Source organism: Callionymus lyra, chromosome 1 (genome assembly GCF_982586985.1).
Source record: "Callionymus lyra chromosome 1, fCalLyr1.hap1.1, whole genome shotgun sequence".
Taxonomy (NCBI): domain Eukaryota; kingdom Metazoa; phylum Chordata; class Actinopteri; order Syngnathiformes; family Callionymidae; genus Callionymus; species Callionymus lyra.
The window spans coordinates 47400402-47422752 of NC_141818.1; the positions used below are offsets into that span (position 1 = coordinate 47400402).

At 39.5% G+C, this 22351-nt stretch overlaps 2 protein-coding genes across 7 annotated transcripts; both read left to right on the plus strand.

Annotated features, from left to right (window-relative positions):
* Window positions 1-155: 155 nt before the first annotated feature.
* LOC148089937 (oxysterol-binding protein 1-like) lies at window positions 156-12217 on the plus strand. 6 transcript variants are annotated; one of them, XM_087810664.1, is made up of 17 exons: window positions 156-262; window positions 984-1154; window positions 1847-2055; window positions 2438-2597; window positions 2659-2770; window positions 3017-3215; window positions 3294-3408; window positions 3478-3541; window positions 3617-3784; window positions 3873-4118; window positions 4362-4482; window positions 5709-5812; window positions 5884-5979; window positions 6601-6785; window positions 6856-7085; window positions 7353-7397; window positions 10533-12217. In XM_087810664.1, exons 2-17 carry the CDS (start codon window positions 1021-1023, stop codon window positions 10673-10675), a joined length of 2331 nt encoding a protein of 776 aa, XP_087666790.1. In that variant the 5' UTR covers window positions 156-262; window positions 984-1020; the 3' UTR covers window positions 10676-12217. The 6 variants fall into 6 exon arrangements, with proteins under 6 accessions (XP_087666790.1, XP_087666800.1, XP_087666809.1 ...); XM_087810674.1 differs by lacking the exon at window positions 7353-7397; XM_087810683.1 differs by lacking the exons at window positions 7353-7397; window positions 10533-12217 and adding an exon at window positions 7184-7327.
* A 1256-nt stretch (window positions 12218-13473) lies between these two features.
* Window positions 13474-20967, plus strand: casp3a (caspase 3, apoptosis-related cysteine peptidase a). The gene is made up of 6 exons (XM_087810696.1): window positions 13474-13627; window positions 13975-14111; window positions 17361-17489; window positions 17558-17733; window positions 19492-19600; window positions 19670-20967. Exons 1-6 carry the CDS (start codon window positions 13575-13577, stop codon window positions 19897-19899), a joined length of 834 nt encoding a protein of 277 aa, XP_087666822.1. The 5' UTR covers window positions 13474-13574; the 3' UTR covers window positions 19900-20967.
* The last annotated feature ends 1384 nt before the right edge of the window (window positions 20968-22351 follow it).

Consider the following 22351-nt stretch of genomic DNA (forward strand, 5'->3'; position numbering starts at 1 on the left):
CATTGTTTATTTAATATTTATAGATATATAGTTGGATATATTTATATATCTATATATAAAAGGCTATTCGAGACAAAAAGCGACAACGTTTGCAGTGTCGCGTACTTTTTCAAAGCGGAACCTTCTTTTCAAGCTGAGCTGGAGAACTTGTTTCTGTGCAACACAACCTGTAGCAGTCGCGACTCAAGGCTAGCATCAGTGAGCTACCGCTGCTCACTGCTCACGAAATGTACACCTGAAGGCGACATACTTCGACATAGCGGTGGGTGTTTCTAGACACTAACGGACGCGAAGCTCAAAATTGTCCGTGAATGGCGTGAGAGGGATTTAAAGCGAAATACGAGTATCTGACGTGTCGCTGGTTTGACAGCTTCCTGTTGTTTCGCTAGCAAGCTTAGTGACGAGCTGTGGCTTAAGTAGCTTTGATGCTACGAACAGAGATCTCGATCCAACAAATGCTTCCGACTCGTATTTATCACTATCAACCACCGTTTAAAGAAATAACAATCGATATGTTAAACGTGACTTTGAGTAAATATTGAGTTTAAAAGCAGCAGGCGATCCACAGCCGTGGCTAAAATAATTGTTGCGTCTAATATATAATAACAATAATCGTTTACGTTTAAAAACGTATGGAATGGCGAAATAAACAGGCAGGTGTCAGTAGAACTTGGATGTCGATAGACATAATGAAGATCAGCTTGTTATTTAGTGAATCCGAGTTTGTAATAATCGTCTATTGACTGGGAATATACTACATCGCTATTATATTGCGTTGGAACTATGACTATTTATATTTGTATACATTAATGCTGTCGGTAATTCGTCACTCAATGCTGTTTATAACTCGTCAACATTACATTGCATTGCCATTGAAAGGCTGCCATATTGGTATGAAGGTTGAAGCAGAGAACTTATTTGAGGGTAGTTTAGAAGTCGAAAAACTCCACTGAGCACCAGGAGTGTATCTGTCATTTTTACAGACTCAACCTTCACCCAGGAACCCCGTTAACCGCAGTGATGTCCGAAACAAAGCCCCCCACACCAACCCCAGGAGACGCGTACAAAGGTTGGCTGTTCAAGTGGACCAACTACATCAAAGGGTACCAGAGGCGCTGGTTTGTTCTCAGCAATGGACTGCTGTCTTACTACAGGTGAGTTTCCGCCAGGCTTTATTTCTAAATTATCCCTACATTGTGATGAATAAAATGAATAAAGGGGCTTCTTACTTGATGAAACTTGTTGGAAATCAAATCAGTTTGGTTTTTATACATTCCTGATAGCAAAAATATGTTCAATAATCACAAAACATTAATATTTAACTGTTTAAACTGAAGCTATACATTGTTGGGACATCACATGATGTTCATTTGATGTATTTAAGCCAGTGGATGATATTTGCCTTAAAACAGTTGAGCAAATTGGGTCCAACAGTTTAAATAATTGTTCATTGTTCTGTGCAAACAATTTTCTACTAAGAGTTTGTGTCATTGCTCAAGTCATGTGTTGTCTGTTGTCTCTTGTGTTGACTACTTTGAAACCTTTTTCTACTTCTAATAGTGCTTTTTCTTATTTCTTTGTGGGATGATTTAGCTTTTCAGTAAGGCAGGGAAAGTAAGGTCTTCTTAATTGGATTTAAAGTCCTTATTGAATATGTAGTAAATACAGATCATCTGAGCAGGAAATGATGGGAGCCATGTTGCTTTTTTTTTTTAGCTTCAGTGTAATTAAACAATTTACCTTATATTGTTATTGTTTTTTACTTACCATGATCTTTTGCATCGGCTGCATATTTATTTCTAAACAAAGGGCCATTGTTTGAGAGTATTTTTCTTCTCTGCTCTAGGACTCAGGCTGAAATGGGTCACACGTGCCGTGGAACCATCAACTTGGCGACAGCTAACATTGCAGTGGAAGACTCCTGTAACTTTGTCATCTCTAATGGAGGTGCACAGACCTACCACCTGAAGGCCAGCTCAGAAGTGGAGCGACAACGCTGGATAACAGCTCTGGAGCTCGCCAAGGCAAAGGCAGTCCGCATGCAGGCAGAGTCAGGTGACGTGACTTTTCACTTTTCCAAAAAGTCTGGGATAGCTTTATATGCAAGTTTTTTTTTAATCATATTCAAATAAAGTGACAAATCATAACAGAGTTTTCTTAAATGACACGGAGAAATACAAATAACATCAAGTCATAATGAGCAACAGTGGCAAGAAAAAAAAGGCCTCATAACAGGCAGAAACATTGAGCAGAACCAGACTTGGTGTGAATAGCTTAAGTTGTAAGAGGTGAAACAAAGATAGGTGGATTATGTTGAACAGTATAGAGCAGATATTTTTAGTTGGGGGTTGTCTATAAGTAGAACCTCAGTTGTGTCTGAGTTCAGCAGAAGAACGTTTTGGGTCATCCAGGACTTTCTACTGCATTTCCCCTTTAGACGACTCCGGGGACGATTGCCCTCCTGCGCCTGCCTCGGCCGGACAAGGTGGCGGACGCAACTCGGAAATCCAGTCAACACTACGAACACTAAGCAGCAAAGTGGAAGACCTCACTACTTGCAATGACCTTATTGTCAAGCATGGCTCTGCACTCCAAAGGTATTTGGACAGTTGTCTGCTCTTTAAGATCTATGGCGGAACTGATTTTTACTTTTCACAGGTCTCTGTCTGAGTTGGAAAATATCCGTGCAGGAGGGGATATGGGGGAGAAGGTCAGACAAGTGACAGAAAGAGCGACGCTGTTCAGAATCACCTCGAATGCGATGATCAACGTAAGCCAACATAAATATATGGTTTAAAAGAATGTATGAATGCTCTATAAAGCATGTTAATGTGAGATACCGTGGCCTTCAAATACTTTACCAGAAAGTAAAGGATATTCTGACATATTCTGATACTTTTAGAATATTGTATATTAGTTTATCGGAATATCAAATGTTTTAGTTTAAACTTAAAATCTTGATCTTTTCATCATTTACTTTAGTTTTCCCCATTTTAACATTTGGATTATTCTGCAGGTATGCAGGGACTTCCTCTCGATGGCGCAGCAACACAGTAAGCGTTGGCAGAAGGCCTTGCAGGTGGAGAGGGATCAGAGGATTCGATTGGAGGAGACTCTGGAGCAGTTGGCCAAGCAGCACAATCACTTGGAGAGAGCTTTCAGAGGAGCAACGGTCCTTCCTTCGTCTTTCAGCAATTCGGAATTGGGTAACAAAGGTACAAAACCTGTTGTCCCTCGAGAGCTTTTATTAAATTTCCCTGTTGTTCATTCATGCAAAATCTCTGTTTCCATAGGAGGTGTAACCGGAAAAGGTGACGCCAGTGATGAGGACGATGACAATGAATTTTTTGATGCCATGGAAGACCCTGCAGAGTTCATCACTGTCCCAGCAGACCCGAAATATCACAGGTAATGATCACGCCCAGTCATCCCCGAGAAGCTTTTAACCACACAGTGGCGTTCTTGTTTGTCCTGCAGGAGATCTGGCAGCAACATGAGTGGATTCAGCAGTGAGATTGGAACAGATGACCAGTCAATGAATGTAGGTCCTTGGTTCTCATTATTTCTTTTAGACGGATGTTCCCACAAACTAACCGTTTTTCAATTTCTCGTTCAGTTTGACGAACAATCTTTGGCATCCAATCCTGAGTCGCCCCAGTTGCTGGAGCTGGAACCAGTTCGACAAAGACGCAATCGCATCCCTGACAAGCCCAACTATTACCTTAATCTATGGAGCATCATGAAGAACTGCATCGGAAAGGAGCTGTCAAAGATACCCATGCCTGTAATTGACATGAAAAGATAAATCTAACACGTGTACCATTTAAACCTGCCAATTAATCTCCCCGTGACTTTCATTTCTCGTCCTCAAGGTGAATTTCAATGAGCCTCTCTCCATGCTGCAACGTCTCTCAGAAGACCTTGAGTACTACGAGCTGTTGGATAAAGCAGCAAAGTGTCAGAGCTCTCTAGAACAGATGTGCTACGTGGCAGCTTTCACAGTCTCGTCTTACTCTACCACCGTGCATCGCACAGGGAAACCCTTTAACCCTCTGCTCGGAGAAACATTTGAGTTGGATCGACTTGTTGATTGTGGATATCGTTCACTGTGCGAACAGGTATGTTGGTGCTTCTGTCCTTTCCACTTATAGGTCAATGAGAACATGAGCTGTATCATAACTGACACATGAACATTACAGAGAACTCCTGAGGCAGAATCCCACGGTCCAGCTCCTTAATAATCCTAAACCTGTTTCACAAGATTCCAGGGCACATGCTTGGAGCAAAAAATGTTTAACTACACTGAGAAGTCCTGGAACATTTCAACACCTATAACTCTGACTCATTAATTCCGCTTTTAGGTGAGTCACCATCCTCCTGCCGCAGCTCACCATGCCATGTCAGAGAAGGGCTGGACCCTCAGACAAGAAATCACTCTGGCCAGCAAGTTCAGGGGGAAATATTTGTCTATAATGCCACTTGGTGAGTTTGAAAGATTTAAAAAAAATTCATGAGTTTGTGCTTTCATCCCATTTTGGTAGTTATAAAATATTATCACGCATTTTACTTTGAAATAACATAAAAGAGTGATTCACCCGACTCATCTGGTAAGAACTTATACCATACGTTAAAAATCCGACCAGGATGATTAATTAAACATTGAATATTTCCGTAACAAATGTTCCCTCCTGGAGCCTCATGTACAAAGATGTAGCTGGATTTCCTACTTGTACACACAAACCCAGAAAATGGTTCACAAAAATATTCAGATGTATGAATCTGTGCGCACAAAAAAAAGCCCTTTTTCTTTGTTCATCCAAATCAACGTAGAATGAATCGCAGACGTGTTCATCCCTTTCCACGCCTCCATTTAAATATGTCAACCATATTTAAATGAACTGGCACCAGTGATTCTTCTCTGAGCGACCAGGAAAAACAAAATCAAACATGAATTTAGCTTCATTCTGCAGCTTCAGTTTGATAAAACTGACGGGATGTTGTTTCACAAGAACGTCTGTGACTCTCGTAGAGAAGAATTGAAGCAATCAGACGCTGAATATTTTGTAAGTTTTATTATAAAAACCTGCATACAATTCTGTCTTATTTTTATGAATTGCGTGAAATAACTGATCGATCATGTTGTCTTTATAAAAAATCATCAGTTTGGTAAATGAGAAACAAGTTTATGAATAATTGAATATCCACTATTATCCAATATTTTTTTGCGCATGCAAGCCTTGTACATGAGGCTCCTTATCTTTTATTAATCGTTTTCTCTCCAATTAGAAAGAGAATTGTCCACAGGTTTTCAACCAGGGCCAAAGGCAGACTAGGAATTCTCCTTTTGCTGACCTTTGTTGGATCATTTTGAATAAAACCTACTCGGTTTCTAACTCAACAAGCACTGACACCGAAGCTCCAACATTGCTACCTGTTGGTCTCACTCCCTCTCTGTAAACTCAGCAAAACCTTACTGTAGTAATGCACGCCTGACATAGTTTGAAAGCTCTGATTTTTCTACTTCAGAAACCATGTTTTAATAGAATCTATCAATATTTCACTGTTGTTCTTGACACATGTTAATAACCTTGGTAGACTAGATCTGAAGAAGTTATGGTCATTTGAAATGTCAAATATCTGACTTAATTAGTTACTTCATAACATTTTGTCATCCATCATGAAATGATATCTTATGTTTTTCTCTCCAGGCTCAATCCAGTGTTTGTTTGAAAAAAGCAACAATCATTACTCCTGGAAGAAAGTAACGACAACAGTGCACAATATTATTGTGGGGAAATTATGGATCGATCAGGTAGAAATGTTCATAGTTGTGGTTCATGTGTGTGTTTGTTAACATCAATGGTCTCTACCCTTGTTCTTCAGTCGGGAGAGATCGACGTGGTCAACCACAAGACGGGGGATCGCTGTCATCTCAAGTTTGCCCCCTACAGTTACTTTTCTAGAGATGTAGCCAGAAAGGTTTGTTAAAGATAAACACTCGTCTTTAGATTGTCACGCGATGATGGATTTCTATGTTGCGTTTTCAAGTTAAATGAACTCCTGAACACAAACAAACGTCTCTGTTAGCAACTTAGCAAAAACACCAACAACAATTTCTTGATTTCTTTCATTTTATTTTACTTAAAACCGGGGGGCCACCAGACCAGTACATTATGTTAATATTGTGACCTACAAAGATTATGGGTGTCGACACTCGTACAGTGTAAGGGTCTCATTTTAAATAAACCTAATTTCCTGAAAGAGATCTCTAGAGGGATTTATAAAGTTTATCTATCTATAAGTTTGATCGAAGTGCAGAGATGATTACGTTAAATTAAAAAGGATGAAAAGGCAATATCACAATCGGACTAAAACATTGATTAACTTGAAATGTTTAAAGTTATTGTCCCGTTAAGATAAGAGCACAGTCACACAAAATGGTCACAGAATTTGTGTAGATCACCTGCTTCGTGGTCTTTATCTGGTTGTACTTGCTCCTCACTGTAATGGCAAACAATCTTCAACGCATATTCATTTGGGAATTTGTGCTGGTGTTTCAACAGCGTCCGTGATGTTTCTAAAAATGCATCTGCGTTGCAGGTTACTGGCGTCGTGACGGACAAAGATGGGAAGGCGCACTACGTGTTGTCCGGCACGTGGGACGAGAAGATGGAGTTCTCCAGGGTGATGCAAAGCAGCAAAGGCGAGAACGGCCTGGAAGGCAAACAGAAAACTGTGTATCAGACCCTTAAAGCCAAAGAAATCTGGAAAAAGAATCCTCTACCGTACGTTCGCAGAGACGTTCAATCTGCCCCCATCAGGTGTCTGATTCTTTAAAAACATATTTTGTTGCAGCGATGGGGCAGAAAACATGTACTTCTTCTCCTCACTGGCCTTGACTCTGAACGAAGCCGAAGATGGAGTGGCGCCCACCGACAGTCGGAACCGCCCAGACCAGCGGTTAATGGAGGACGGGCGTTGGGACGAGGCGAATGCGGAAAAACAGAGACTTGAGGAAAAACAGCGAATCGCTCGCAGGGAGAGAGAAAGGGAGGCCGTGAAGGCTGCCAACTCACCCGAGGAAGGTAAGAGACTTTCTGTTTGTCCCGCCGTGTTGCTCAGTCCACCATTTTGTGCCCACAAGTCTGTCTGTGTACACCTCTTGTCTCTGTCTCACCGCAAGCTGTCAATGAGGAGCAGATAGATGACTCGGCATTCAAAAGCAAGTACTCCTTTTGACATAATTGCCAGCAGTTGGTGAAAGTTCACTTCAAAACTAGTTCCCAATGTCATCAACCCCATATTGTCCATTGTCTCATCGCCATCACGTTATTCGTTTGTGTGTCATTTAGCCGACGCGGTGGAGACGGGAACCGAAGTCAGCGAGGTTTCCGAAAGCAAGTATCACTTCACTGCAGCGGGTTCTCTTTTCTCAACATTCACATATTTACAGACTGTTCTGTAGCTGACGTGACGTCGTCATCGATCGTAGTGTTGATTACGTTTAAATCCGTATAAATAGAATTAAAAAGCAAACTAAACAACTAGTGATCAAGATTCTCCAGTGCAGCTGAAACACTAGCTGAAGTCCCATAGTCATAAAAACTATTTATACGGTTTATTATTTAATAATAAAATATTAATATCATTTTTATTGACTTATTTATTTTCCTTTCGGCTGCTCCCTTCAGGGGTCGCCACAGCGACTCAACCCCCTCCATCTAAGCCTGTTCTCTGTATCCCCCTCTCTCACTCTTTCACTACGTCCATAAACCTCTCTTTGGTCTTCCTCTAGACCTCCTGCCTCAGCATCCTTCTACCATCATACTCACTCTCCCTCCTCTGTACATGACCAAACCATCTCATTCTGACCTCATCTCCAAAACATCTGACATGTTCTGTTCCTATGTATTGAAAGCACGCTTTACTTTTTGTTTTAGAGTTAATTCATCTGTGTGTGTGTTTGTGTCTCTGTGTGCAAAGCAGCTGATACAGAAGATTCACCTCCTCTCACTCCTGTTGCATGCAAGTAACTTCTTAAAATCTCGTCATGTGTCATCAGAGCTGCACAGTCGCCACCAAACACGTTTAATTATAGCGTAAAGATGAGATATTTATCTTCAACCTCAGGGCAGTTTTAACATAATTTGTCTTTGCAAAGGTACATTTTTCTCTGTTATGGTTTGAATTGAGAGTCGGGTTGTAACTTATTTTTGATGATCTAGATGAAACTTAATTGAAGGACTTAAGAAAGCAGCTTTTCGGCCAAATGTGTCAAACTTCCGAGCTAAATCCAGCATGCCATGTCATTTTATGTGGCCAGCCATGTTGATATGGTGAAGTGAAGAAACTAATGTTTAAGACAAGGAACATGTCAGTAATATCCAAACACCTGATGTGAGACGAAGGGAATATGATAGAAAGCAGTTTAGTTTGTGTATATTTGTAACGAGGCAGGATGTTTGTTAACTAAGTCATCGATGCGTGTTCTGGATTTAGCACCTAAAACCTTGTGTGATAGTTTTTTACCCTTGATTTGACTAGTTTATCTAGATAATAATATTTGTTTGGATTAATGTTACTAAGTAACTTTTTCATGTCTTAACAAGAAGGATGTGTCTCACCTGCAGTTCATACTAAACTCTGCAGCGAGAATTCTGAGCCGCTCTAGTAGAAGAACTCAATTTTCTCCTTCAAACTCTTCACTGGCTGCCAGTTTCTTTCAGGATCATTTTAAAATTCTGGTTCTTACTTTCAGATCTATTCATGGTCAGACCTTCCATCAGTGATCTGATCCAGACTTACACCCCAGCTCGGGCTCTGGGGTCTGTGGATCAGAATCTACTGATGGTTCCTGAACACACTTCAGGGTCTACTGACTACTTTAAAGAAGCATCTTAAGACATTCTTATTTTTTGTTCCCTGATTTTCTGGGACTCGTGTGTTTGTCTTATGTGTCTTGACCTTTTATAGTTTTTAAATTTTTAGGCATTTTTTACCGTGTATTGCTTTTGATTCTTCAACCGCTTTGTGACCCTGGTCCAGAAAGGCGCTTTACAAATAGCTATTACTTACTTACTTAAGTAAGGATTGTTTTTTAACTTTTTTTGAGTGCAACACATTTTAAGAATTTAAGAAGTACTTTAGCAACTAATAATTCTGATGAAGCTGTGACTCTGTGATAACTTTTTACTTTCTTATGGATATAAAAAAACAATTGTGGTTTTGAAGCTTACAGTCAAAACGTCATCAACTTAAATACATCAAATACATCAAGTTATGATTACAAGGGTAAATCCATTGGAGGTATAATTTGCGGTGCAGCTCTATTACTAACGTCATCTATTTCCCCGCTGTGACGCCCTCTTCAGATTCCAACCTTTTTCTTTCATTTTTATTTCAGCACCATATGGACCCACACAATGTCATTTTCAAAGCAAGTATTCTGACCCTCGAGACGATAGTTTAGCTCATGATTCATCTGATGTGAAAATGTTTCCATCATTTCATGTTTTCTCATTGGATGGTACTAAAGGTCCAAACGGAGCCCCGATAAAAAGCAAGTATTTAAGAGTAGATGTCCGTCTCAGTGGAGTTTCCTCACCTAGAATTAGCTCCTAGAATGAATGTGGAAGACATGGATGTGTAAGTGTTGTTTTTGAAGGCTCTACTTTAGCACTAACTAGCTTTGATAGATATCATCAGTTCCTGGAGTTGGACTTTTCTTGTTGAACAGGTCAAATGTCAACAATGATCTGTGTTCTGTGACGCACCTGAACTCAAACAAGCGACGCCCATGAGTCTCACTGTCGCCGGCAAAACAACTGTAGCGCAGTGAGCTGGTCAAGTGCTCTATGATATCAGCCAAGTTCAGGGCCGATTTTGGACATGTAGAGATTCTAGTGTGTTTTATTATTTAAAACTAAATGACATGGCCTTGCATGCATTTTTCCTTTTAAATACGTTTGCGATTTTATCTAGTAAAAAATCACTGGGCAATACGTCAGCTAGTACTGTATATATATTTTTTCTTTCATATTTAAATCATTGTTCTTGGTTCTATTTTTTTTTTAATCTACAATTAACATTAGCGTTTGATCATTTTCGTGTTGAAATTAAACTCCCGGCCACTGGTTGGCAGCAGTCATTACGGCTTCTTCACCTGTTGGAACAATATAATCCCACGAGATCCCGGCTATGACTGAGGACGAGAGGATACAGTCGACTCCAGCATGTTTAAAAGCTTTGTTTTCAAAATGAATGAAAGCAGTTACGAAGAGTCATGTGGTCTGTAAATACTACAACACCAGAGTCAAGTACTGGGCAATACTACACATGTATACTTGTTACTACAGTATCACGATATATTGTATCGTGGCCCCTTTCCGACTGGGTATTTCAAGGAGAAAAAAAAGTAGATGAACCGTATTTTACTTTACAACACTCTCTGCCCGAAGAGAGAAGTTGCCTCGGGTCCGGTGCAAAGTGATTTTACGTTGAAATAATTTAAGTTTGTCGTCCTCTTCACTCAGGTCCTCATCAGGACAACTATCAAGCCATGTGGTTCGACAAGCTGGATGATCCCGTCTCTGGAGAGACCCTGCACGTCTACAGGGGGGGCTACTGGGAGACCAAGGACAAAGGCAGCTGGGACATTTGCCCCAACATCTTCTAAAGTCAGCATTTGAAGATAACTAGGGACGTTTGGGGAGTTCATTCTCAGGACGAGGGCGTGGGCTTGTGTCTCTCGTTACCCTCAATGAAAACCCATCACTGTGTGCAGCTGCACAGCCAGGTAACGTCAGGTGCGTCTCTCACTGCCACTCTTCTTGCTGCTGCTTGTACTGACTCGCATGGTCTTTATTTGCTGCAGTTCTCTTCCCGTCCAAACATGACATCCTATATTTAAACGAAAAAAAAAAAGGGTTTTCCTGCTCATTTTCCAGTTCTCTGATTCCTGTGACACGGACACTAAGGCCTTCTTTATACAAACACAGGTTCTTAGAATTAGAATGTGGCGTCTGGTCCAGCATCACAAATTACATTTACTCTAATTGACTTTTTTGTGTTTTAATTCTTTCACAATTATGTGTAGAATTATTTCATTTTACGTTTACACCAGTATGTTACCATTAATGAGTTAAAGTTACCCAAAGTAGTTTTTATATATTAGAACTATATTTTGAACCATAACATCTAAAGTCATGTCAAAAAGGATTAAAAGCACCTTTTTTTTTTTTTTTCTTGAATCTCTTGTTGACTTGAATGTCTGCTTCGACTAAATGTACACTTGTTTTTTATTTAATAGCTGATTGAAGTTCTTACGTCAACAGCTATGACGTACTTGCATCAAATAACACAAACCTACATTACAAAAGATGTGCTGCACTCCTACATCATAGCCTAGACTGTCTGAAGACGAAAGAAAACTTTAAAAAAAACAAAGAAAATAAAGTGTTTTTCTTTCATTCTCTCCTGCTGTCCTGGTTTCACGTCAATTGTATCGGAATCAAGCTTCGTCCTTTTAAAAATGGATGCAAAAAACGCGTGTCTTCCGGCACCGATTGCAATGTGAAGCTCGTGAACGCTTTTCTCCGGTTTGTGCTTTTGTTTGTCCGTGAAAAGACTCCCAAAAGTTTTTTCCCTTCACACCATATTTAAGTGTACTTAAAAGACCGCTGAAAAAAAAAAAAGACCAAATGGATCACTCACCATATTGTTGTAAATATAAGAAATAGTCATCGTGATTAGTATCGTCCATCATAGAAGTTAAAATCTAATTTAAAAACCACAGCAAACACCCTTTTACATTTACTTCTGATCCTCGATCTGGATTGTCTGGATACTCCAGTGTAACATGTTGTATGATGATTTGAAAGTTTTTATTTGATGCACAATGAATTCCTTCAGAAGTGTGTTTTAGGATATTAATTGTAGATATGTTTATTTAATAACTGAACGAGATTACTTCATTTTATTATACTGCCACCAAACCTTTTTCTGTGTTTTGCCTTCTTTAGATTCACGTTCTCAGCTCTGATGTTTGTGGCTGTTTGTGAAACTAACGGGCAGCGGAAAACGTCAAAAAAAAACAGAAAAACATTTTGTTTTGCTGCTGCTCTTCCACTCCTTGTTATCTGCCCATGTTATTTACTGAAGATGGTGAATTCAGCTGTAATCACAGAAATGTACATAATAAATTAATTGTTTTATCTGATTCGGTCTGTTTGACTTTTTTCTTTTTCCAAGCAGCTGATTGAGTGATTTGTAGAGCGACGTGTGTTTATAGGTCTTTAGGTAGATTTTTAATTGAACTTTTACTATCTTATCTGTAATTGTTTTTTCCTAAATGGTTTATTTTCTGAGACTGTGTTTTTCAAATGTTGAATCTTCCTCTCCAAGATGCAGTAAGTCCCTCATCATGACCATGTTTTCAACTTATAGCTCTATAAAGTCCGTCTGAAATCCGGGCGAACGAGAGGTTACGAGAGGGGAGTCCATTATGACGTAATAGTGGCTTCACTCCTCCTCCAGCCAGCTGCTATGACGCCCGCTTTGTTTATACAACGAGTCCCTTGGAGGGAGAGACTTCTGAGATTGAAGACAGGTGGTGTCAGACAGCAGAGTGGGTGTGGTTATGGTCAACAAGATTTTCATCTCCAGAAAAACAGTGCTTTCAGTGGGCGGGGCTTGAGATCATTTTCTAATGTCAATATTTCAATGAAAATAGAGTTTTGTACAAACAGACACTGATGATACAATAGAGTCCTATTTACACATTTGTTGTTTGAATAATAATTGATTAAATTATTTGTCTAAAAGTTTATTATATAATTATTTTTAAATTCTCACTTATCATTTTGTTTCTACTTTTACTTTTACTACATACTTGACTTTTTGTTTGTTGTCTGGTTTAAGGACCGCCCGCTCGGCCAACGACGGTTTGCAAAGCGAGCGAATATTTCATCCCCATAGACATATATATACATAGACACCGCATCGACTGCTGCCGCCCACAAGAGCGGTGTGTATCCACGGCGGCCATCTTGGTACAGTGTCACTCGCTCCTACAATGCATTAAGTCTATCGAGGAATGATGTGTTTACACTATAAAAGTCATCATTAATCGCTCATTTGTCAATCTATTTTCACGGGGGTTGTTGTTATAAACCTCAGACCAGATAGACATACTGTACATTATTAGAAGGAATATTTTAAATCTATAAAATAAAGGATTATTTTGAATATGATGAATTTTGATAAATGAAACAAATACGGATTTGTTGCCGTTTGAAAAATCGGTCCAAAATTCATCGTATAATTGTATTTTAAGATTGAGATAAGTGCCTTCTTCCCTGCAGTTGCTGCCTCTGACGACACTGTACCAAGATGGCGGCGCTTCATACACATCCGTCTATGATGATCACGCCGGTGTTTCCTCGACAGGCGGCGCCACATTTCCTTGTCCGTGAAAACATCTCAGTGAGACATTTTTTTTCTTCTTCTTCAGAACAAGGTGCGGTGACTCAGCTCCGTTGCGTTACTTCTCATCGCCCGCTTGAAGCCGAAGAATAATGTCTGCTAACGGGTCAGACTGCACCGACGCCAGGCGCCAGGACGGAGAACCGTGAGTGAAGCTAACATGCTAGTTTAGCTGCTATTGTTAGCATGTTGTTTACATAGTTTTTTAACAACAACTCCTTCTTTCTATGAAACCTATTTTGAATCAGCTCTACTATCTTGTGCCATCTTATTATTTAGAAAAAGACGAATAATATCTGAAATATCAACATAATTATGAATAAATACATTATATAGTTTGTATTAAAATGTATAATTGAATAACACTGTTTATGTTACTGCAGCTTCTACAGCTTAACCTCAGGGTCACAACCATTGGTGGTTACAGTGGTTAGTTGTGTGTTTTCAATGGTGGATTATTATTGTTATTATTATGGTCTGTCTGTCCCTCAGGTCAGAGGCGTCGCCGCCCCCTGCAGAGACCATGACCGTGGACGCCAACACCCCTCACAGCTTCAGGTACAGCCTGAAGTATCCCAGCATCGGCCGCTGCGTCATCATCAACAACAAGAACTTCGAGCGGAGAACGGGTGTGTATGTCGGGGAGAAGAGGGCGACGTTCAGAGCAGAATCGGAATTAAATCGGAATTAAAATCAATCTGCAGAGGAGTGCGAATCCCTCAATAAAACGGGTGCAATTTGAGGAATATAACGTGAAACACGTTACAAATATGTGTTTTTTTAAAGAATTTTAACGGTCGGAAGGGAATTCCCTGCAAATTAAAAACAAGAATGTTTGGGCTTTCATCCTGTCGACGACAGCAAGCAGTCGACCGTCAGGATGTGCAGCCAGAGACGCATGAGAATTGAACCGACAACTCTTCGGAGCATTCACAGACGCACATTACTTGCATTGCTGTGTTGACTAATCACGACTGTCATGTACGAGGTTATTTTTACGGTGTAAAATACCAGCTGCTTACAAATTACCCTTCGGACGAAAAGGCATCTTCACAATGCGTCTCAAACAAATTATCCAAATTAAAAAAGTCAGTTTTTCTGTGTTTGGTTCTCTTACTCTTGACCTGCACACAAGACTATCAATTAAAACTAACAATATAAGAAAAAAAAGTGGGTCCTAAATAAAAATTGTGTTTAGTGACGTCAGTAAATGTCAAACCAGTTCAGTGAGTTTAACTAGTGATGGTCTGATGAAGCTTCATGAAACAGTGTCATGTTGTTTAGAGGTCAGTAGGTGGCGCCATCAGATTAAAAAAGATGTGATGTTTTCATTCAAAACAAAGGAAAATAGTGCAGACGCCATCTAGTGGACTCTGAAAATAATGACACTGCTTCATGAAGCGTCATCAGACTAGCACTAATGAAACATCGCATCATTTTTAAACTGATGGCGCCACCTACTGACCTCTAAATAACATGACACTGCTTCATGAAGCTTCATCCGACCATCACTAATGAAACATCGCATCATTTTTTAACAGATGGCGCCACCTACTGACCTCTAAATAACATGACACTGCTTCATGAAGCTTCATCCAACCATCACTAATGAAACATCGCATCGTTTTTAAACTGATGGCGCCACCTACTGACCTCTAAATAACATGACACTGCTTCATGAAGCTTCATCCGACCATCACTAATGAAACATCGCATCATTTTTAAACTGATGGCGCCACCTACTGACCTCTAAATAACATGACACTGCTTCATGAAGCTTCATCCGATCATCACTAATGAAACATCGCATCATTTTTAAACAGATGGCGCCACCTACTGACCTCTAAATAACATGACACTGCTTCATGAAGCTTCATCCGACCATCACTAATGAAACATTGCATCATTTTTAAACTGATGGCGCCACCTACTGACCTCTAAATAACATGACACTGCTTCATGAAGCTTCATCCGACCATCACTAATGAAACATCGCATCATTTTTAAACTGATGGCGCCACCTACTGACCTCTAAATAACATGACACTGCTTCATGAAGCTTCATCCGACCATCACTAATGAAACATCGCATCATTTTTAATCTGATGGCGCCACCTACTGACCTCTAAATAACATGACACTGCTTCATGAAGCTTCATCCGACCATCACTAATGAAACATCGCATCATTTTTAAACAGATGGCGCCACCTACTGACCTCTAAATAACATGACACTGCTTCATGAAGCTTCATCCGACCATCACTAATGAAACATTGCATCATTTTTAAACTGATGGCGCCACCTACTGACCTCTAAATAACATGACACTGCTTCATGAAGCTTCATCCGACCATCACTAATGAAACATCGCATCATTTTTAAACAGATGGCGCCACCTACTGACCTCTAAATAACATGACACTGTTTCATGAAGCTTCATCCGACCATCACTAATGAAACATCGCATCATTTTTAAACAGATGGCGCCACCTACTGACCTCTAAATAACATGACACTGTTTCATGAAGCTTCATCCGACCATCACTAATGAAACATCGCATCATTTTTAAACAGATGGCGCCACCTACTGACCTCTAAATAACATGACACTGCTTCATGAAGCTTCATTCCGACCATCACTAATGAAACATCGCATCATTTTTAAACAGATGGCGCCACCTACTGACCTCTAAATAACATGACACTGTTTCATGAAGCTTCATCCGACCATCACTAATGAAACATCGCATCATTTTTAAACAGATGGCGCCACCTACTGACCTCTAAATAACATGACACTGCTTCATGAAGCTTCATCCGACCATCACTAATGAAACATCGTATCATTTTTAAACAGATGGCGCCACCTAGTGACGTCTAAATAACATGACACTGTTTCATGAAGCTTCATCCGACCATCACTAATGAAACATCGCATCATTTTTAAACAGATGGCGCCACCTACTGACCTCTAAATAACATGACACTGTTTCATGAAGCTTCATCCGACCATCACTAATGAAACATCGCATCATTTTTAAACAGATGGCGCCACCTACTGACCTCTAAATAACATGACACTGCTTCATGGAGCTTCATCCGACCATCACTAATGAAACATCGCATCATTTTTAAACAGATGGCGCCACCTACTGACCTCTAAATAACATGACACTGCTTCATGAAGCTTCATCCGACCATCACTAATGAAACATCGCATCGTTTTTAAACAGATGGCGCCACCTACTGACCTCTAAATAACATGAAACTGCTTCATGAAGCGTCATCAGACCATCACTAATGAAACATCGCATCATTTTTAAACAGATGGCGCCACCTACTGACCTCTAAATAACATGACACTGCTTCATGAAGCTTCATCAGACCATCACTAATGAAACATCGCATAATTTTTAAACAGATGGCGCCACCTACTGACCTCTAAATAACATGACACTGCTTCATGAAGCTTCATCCGACCATCACTAATGAAACATCGCATCATTTTTAAACAGATGGCGCCACCTACTGACCTCTAAATAACATGACACTGCTTCATGAAGCTTAATCCAACCATCACTAATGAAACATCGCATCATTTTTAAACTGATGGCGCCACCTACTGACCTCTAAATAACATGACACTGTTTCATGAAGCCTCTGCAGCTGTTTGTTTAACTGATGCACCTGAATTACATCATGTTCACACGACTATAATCATGGGATTAAATGACATTTTGATTGTTCTATTCAGTTGGTTTTGTTCACGATAAAGTTCCATATGAAACCAAAACCATCCTCTTCTTCTTCCTGGATGTTTAGAGAAGATTTTTTATATCTTCTCGTGGCTAAATAATACACATTTCTGCAATCCCAGGCATGAATCAACGCAACGGCACAGACGTGGATGCAGGTAATGCCATGAAGGTCTTTGCTAAGCTGGGCTATAAAGTCAAAGTGTACAACGACCAAACCGTCGAGCAGATGAAGCAGGTCTTGATTTCCGGTGAGTTTTTTTCTGCGTCTTCATCCCGTACCCGCGGCATGTTCCCTCACGGCGTCTTCTGTCTTCAGCCTCCAAAGAAGATCACAGCGGCTCGGCGTCGTTCGTCTGTGTTCTTCTGAGTCATGGCGATGAAGGCGTCTTCTTCGGGACCGATGGCTCTGTGGAGCTCAAGTACCTCACCTCGCTGTTCAGGGGAGACCGCTGCAGGAGCCTCGTGGGGAAACCCAAACTTTTCTTCATCCAGGTATTTATAGAAGGCGTTGCGTGTCTGGACGCGTAGATGTGTTTTCTCTAAAACAGGTTAAAAACTACGTCACACATTTGTTCAGATGAGGTTGTGGGTCAAACAAAAATGTATATGTATTCATCATTTTAACAAGGCCGAAAACAAACAACTTCGTCCACTGCATGTGGATTTCTAGTAGCCAGAGGTCGTTGAGAAAACACGAGGGATACGACAAACACATTTTTTTTCAGGCCTTCGGGTCACCTTAATTCTGAGATAACACAAGGGATAAGACAGACACATTTGTTTTCAGGCCTTCAGGTCACCTTGACCCGGAGATAACACAAGGGATACGACAAACACATTTGTTTTCAGGCCTTCGGGTCACCTTGACACTGAGATAACACAAGGGATACGACAAACACATTTGTTTTCAGGCCTTCGGGTCACCTTGACACTGAAATAACACAAGGGATATGACAAACACATTTGTTTTCAGGCCTTCAGGTCACCTTGACCCGGAGATAACACAAGGGATACGACAAACACATTTGTTTTCAGGCCTTCAGGTCACCTTGACCCGGAGATAACACAAGGGATACGACAAACACATTTGTTTTCAGGCCTTCGGGTCACCTTGACACTGAGATAACACAAGGGATACGACAAACACATTTGTTTTCAGGCCTTCGGGTCACCTTGACACTGAAATAACACAAGGGATATGACAAACACATTTGTTTTCAGGCCTTCAGGTCACCTTGACCCGGAGATAACACAAGGGATACGACAAACACATTTGTTTTCAGGCCTTCAGGTCACCTTGACCCTGAGGTTACACAAGGGATACGACAAACAGAACTTTACAAAACATGGCCGACTATCAAACAAGCAAAATGAACGTGATGTCAAAATATTCATTATAAAAGTACAAGTGTTGTGGAAAATGTTACTGTAGTTTTTTAAAAACGTATATATTGACCAAACTGTCTTTAACATGGAATCCCATCAAAAATCCTAAAAGCCTTAGATATTGGACGTCTCTCTGTATAATTCTTGACAGTATATGTTCCTTATCTTATCTTAAATACTGGCATGTTTTAGGTCACAATGGGTTTTGTATTTGACAAAGACTGCAGCCAGAATTCTAACCGCTCTAATAGAAGAACTCACATTTCTCCTTCAAACTCTTCACTGGCTTCCAGTTTCTTTCAGGATCATTTTAAAATCCTGGTTCTTACTTTCAGATCTATTCATGGTCAGACCTTCCATCAGTGATCTGATCCAGACTTACACCCCAGCTCGGGCTCTGAGGTCTGTGGATCAGCATCTACTGATCTTAAACATCAGAAACATCTTAAGACACTTTTATTTGTGCTTTTCCCTAATTTTCTGAGACTCCTGTGTTTGTCTTATGTTGTCTTGATCTTTTAAAGTGTATATTTTAACTGTGTAATGTTTTTGATTGTCTAAGCGCTTTGTGACCCTGGTGTAGAAAAGATCTTTACAAATAACCTTTACTTACAGTACCAGGATAGAAGTGGATCTACTTTGCTACATGAAGCAACTTACTGGGCCAGATCCCGGCCTTGAGTTCGACACTTGTGGTCAAGTCCTTCCGTCAGTTACCCTAGTGTTCACTCGCGTCAGCCTACGGATCTAATGCAAAAGCTCATGCAAAACGAGGCCCTTGGCAGAGGCATGCGTCATCTTACTGCTTTTCTAGTTTATACAGCGTTTGTTGGTGTGAAATATTGATTGGTTTGGATGGTCCAGGCCTGCAGGGGCACCGACCTGGACGGAGGCATCGAGACGGACAGCGGCGACGACACCACCAGGATCCCGGTGGAGGCGGACTTCCTGTACGCCTTTTCCACCGCTCCCGGTAAAACGCGCTCGGCTCGACCCTTAACTAACCCGTCCGGATTAACTTTGACGTGTCATTTCTTTTTAGGGTACTACTCCTGGAGGAACACCACGACGGGCTCCTGGTTCATGCAGTCGCTCTGCGACATGTTGAGCAAGTACGGGAAGGAGCTGGAGCTCCAGCACATCATGACGCGGGTCAACCACAAGGTGGCGGTGGAGTTCGAGTCCTTCTCCAACGCGCCGGGTTTCCACTCCAAGAAGCAGATCCCGTGCATCGTGTCCATGCTCACCAAAGAGATGTACTTCTGTCCTTAGTTTGCCATCAAACCACGCTCACGTTTCTCCAGAATAATAGTTGATGTTCCATCTGTTTGTTTTTTTTAAAGGTTTAACCACACGTTTGTTATACATGAAGTAGTGTCACTTTTTTTTAATCCACCTGCTGTTTACTCAGGGGAACTGGTTTGGTCGGAAACATGTCAGTTTTATCATGACGCCATATTCAGTCGACGTTTCTATGAAGGGATTCTAACGTCTGTGCCTGTTTTGTTTTTCTTATCCACTGGTTATTGACGATGAGCCGCAGGTTTTGATACTTGAAGTATGTTTGCAGAAGGGAGGCTGAGAACATGGCGTTCAGGTCAATCGACATAATCAAAGCGAAGATATTTGCGGCATTTGAAGAGCAAAAAAGAAGCATTCGGCGGGAAATCGAGATCTTGAGTCGAAGTGGTTTTGTTTTGGTCATCGTGACTTGTTTTATGAATTTCTATCTCAACGTGACCTTGGACCTTCTTTTACGTCCAAAAGAAGATCTTGTGGCTTTTGTGAAAATCTTCCTCTTGTTTGTGTACTTTTACACCTGAAATCTACACAAGCAATGGTAGCATGAACTTTTAATGTGATGAGAGAAACGACTAAAACGTTTTCTTCTTCTTTTTTTTTACAAGAAACTGAAATCAGTCGTTGGTCGACCAGTTCTCTCTTCGGCCCAGTCTCCAGTGTAAGGTACATGTATGGTACATGTATGGTACATGTATGGTACATGTATGGTACATGTATGGTACATGTATGGTACATGTATGGTACATGTATGGTACATGTATGGTACATGTATGGAACATGTTGAGCCATGTTTTGATTCAAACATTTCACCGTTTCTAAACTTGCAATAAAAAAACCTCTTGAGTAGGACTTTTTATTCCATCAGGGATTTTCTATCAAACCGGCGCGACAGGAACTCTTTTTGCTGGTTTTTCAATGCATTTCGATAATTTAAAAAATCGCAGTATCAGCGACACATTTGTGCATTAGTTTGCTGTGGTTATTGTTTGTAAACTGTGACGTTTCAGTTTAACCGAAAAATAAAAGTGTTGCAATACATGTGATTCTTTTTTTTTTAATTCGAATTATTTCATAGGTCTGCATTTATTTATACGTACTTGAAGGTATAAACAATGGGTCATTTTTCTACATCTTATCAATCAAAATGACTCATTAGACGTAGAATTATTCATCTTAAAAATTCCCATTTAAAAGAATATTTCTAGTACTATAATTGTATAAAGGTATGTTCATTGTCTACAGTTTATATCACTCATACTTCCTCAGTACTCATAATTCATGTTTGATTCATGTTTTATCTTTATCTTTAGCTATAAAATACTTTATTGTATTGTATTCTTTCGTGTTAATATAATTCACATAAAAACATCTTACCATTTGTTTTTTATATTTCATTAGGACCCTTTATAGTTATTTAAAAATCCTCATATTGCTATTTTTGTTGAAAAATTGTTACTCACTATTACTTTTATAAGGTAAGGTAAGGTAAGGTAAAACTTTATTGATCCCTCAGGAGGTCTCCTTCGGGAAATTGTTTTTTTTCCAATAGCTACAGAAAATACAGCAATTTTTCATGAAAAATAAAAAATAAATCAAAATAAAATAAGAACAAGAACATAGAGAGAAAAAAAAATAAGAACAAGCACATAAAGAGAAATAAAATAAGAACAAGAACATAAAGAGAAATAAAATAAGAACAAGAACATAAAGAGAAAAAAATAAGAACAAGAACATAAAGAGAAATAAAATAAGAACAAGAACATAAAGAGAAAAAAATAAGAACAAGAACATAAAGAGAAATAAAATAAGAACAAGAACATAAAGAGAAAAAAAATAAGAACAAGAACATAAAGAGAAATAAAATAAGAACAAGAACATAAAGAGAAAAAAAATAAGAACAAGAACATAAAGAGAAATAAAATAAGAACAAGAACATAAAGAGAAAAAAATAAGAACAAGAACATAAAGAGAAATAAAATAAGAACAAGAACATAAAGAGAAATAAAATAAGAACAAGAACATAAAGAGAAATAAAATAAGAACAAGAACATAAAGAGAAATAAAATAAGAACAAGAACATAAAGAGAAAAAAATAAGAACAAGAACATAAAGAGAAATAAAATAAGAACAAGAACATAAAGAGAAATAAAATAAGAACAAGAACATAAAGAGAAAAAAAATAAGAACAAGAACATAAAGAGAAATAAAACAAGAACAAGAACATAAAGAGAAATAAAATAAGAACAAGAACATAAAGAGAAAAGAAATAAGAACAAGAACATAAAGAGAAATAAAATAATAACAAGAACATAAAGAGAAAAAAATAAGAACAAGAACATAAAGAGAAATAAAATAAGAACAAGAACATAAAGAGAAATAAAATAAGAACAAGAACATAAAGAGAAAAAAAATAAGAACAAGA

Coding starts and splice junctions, on each gene's coding strand:
- LOC148089937 (XM_087810638.1), top strand. CDS start 1,021: ATGTCCGAAACAAAGCCCCCCACACCAACCCCAGGAGACGCGTACAAA. Junction 1,155..1,846: donor GGACTGCTGTCTTACTACAG/GTGAGTTTCCGC, acceptor TCTCTGCTCTAG/GACTCAGGCTGAAATGGGTC. Junction 2,598..2,658: donor CATGGCTCTGCACTCCAAAG/GTATTTGGACAG, acceptor TACTTTTCACAG/GTCTCTGTCTGAGTTGGAAA.
- casp3a (XM_087810696.1), top strand. CDS start 13,575: ATGTCTGCTAACGGGTCAGACTGCACCGACGCCAGGCGCCAGGACGGA. Junction 14,112..17,360: donor GAACTTCGAGCGGAGAACGG/GTGTGTATGTCG, acceptor CTGCAATCCCAG/GCATGAATCAACGCAACGGC. Junction 19,601..19,669: donor CGCCTTTTCCACCGCTCCCG/GTAAAACGCGCT, acceptor ATTTCTTTTTAG/GGTACTACTCCTGGAGGAAC.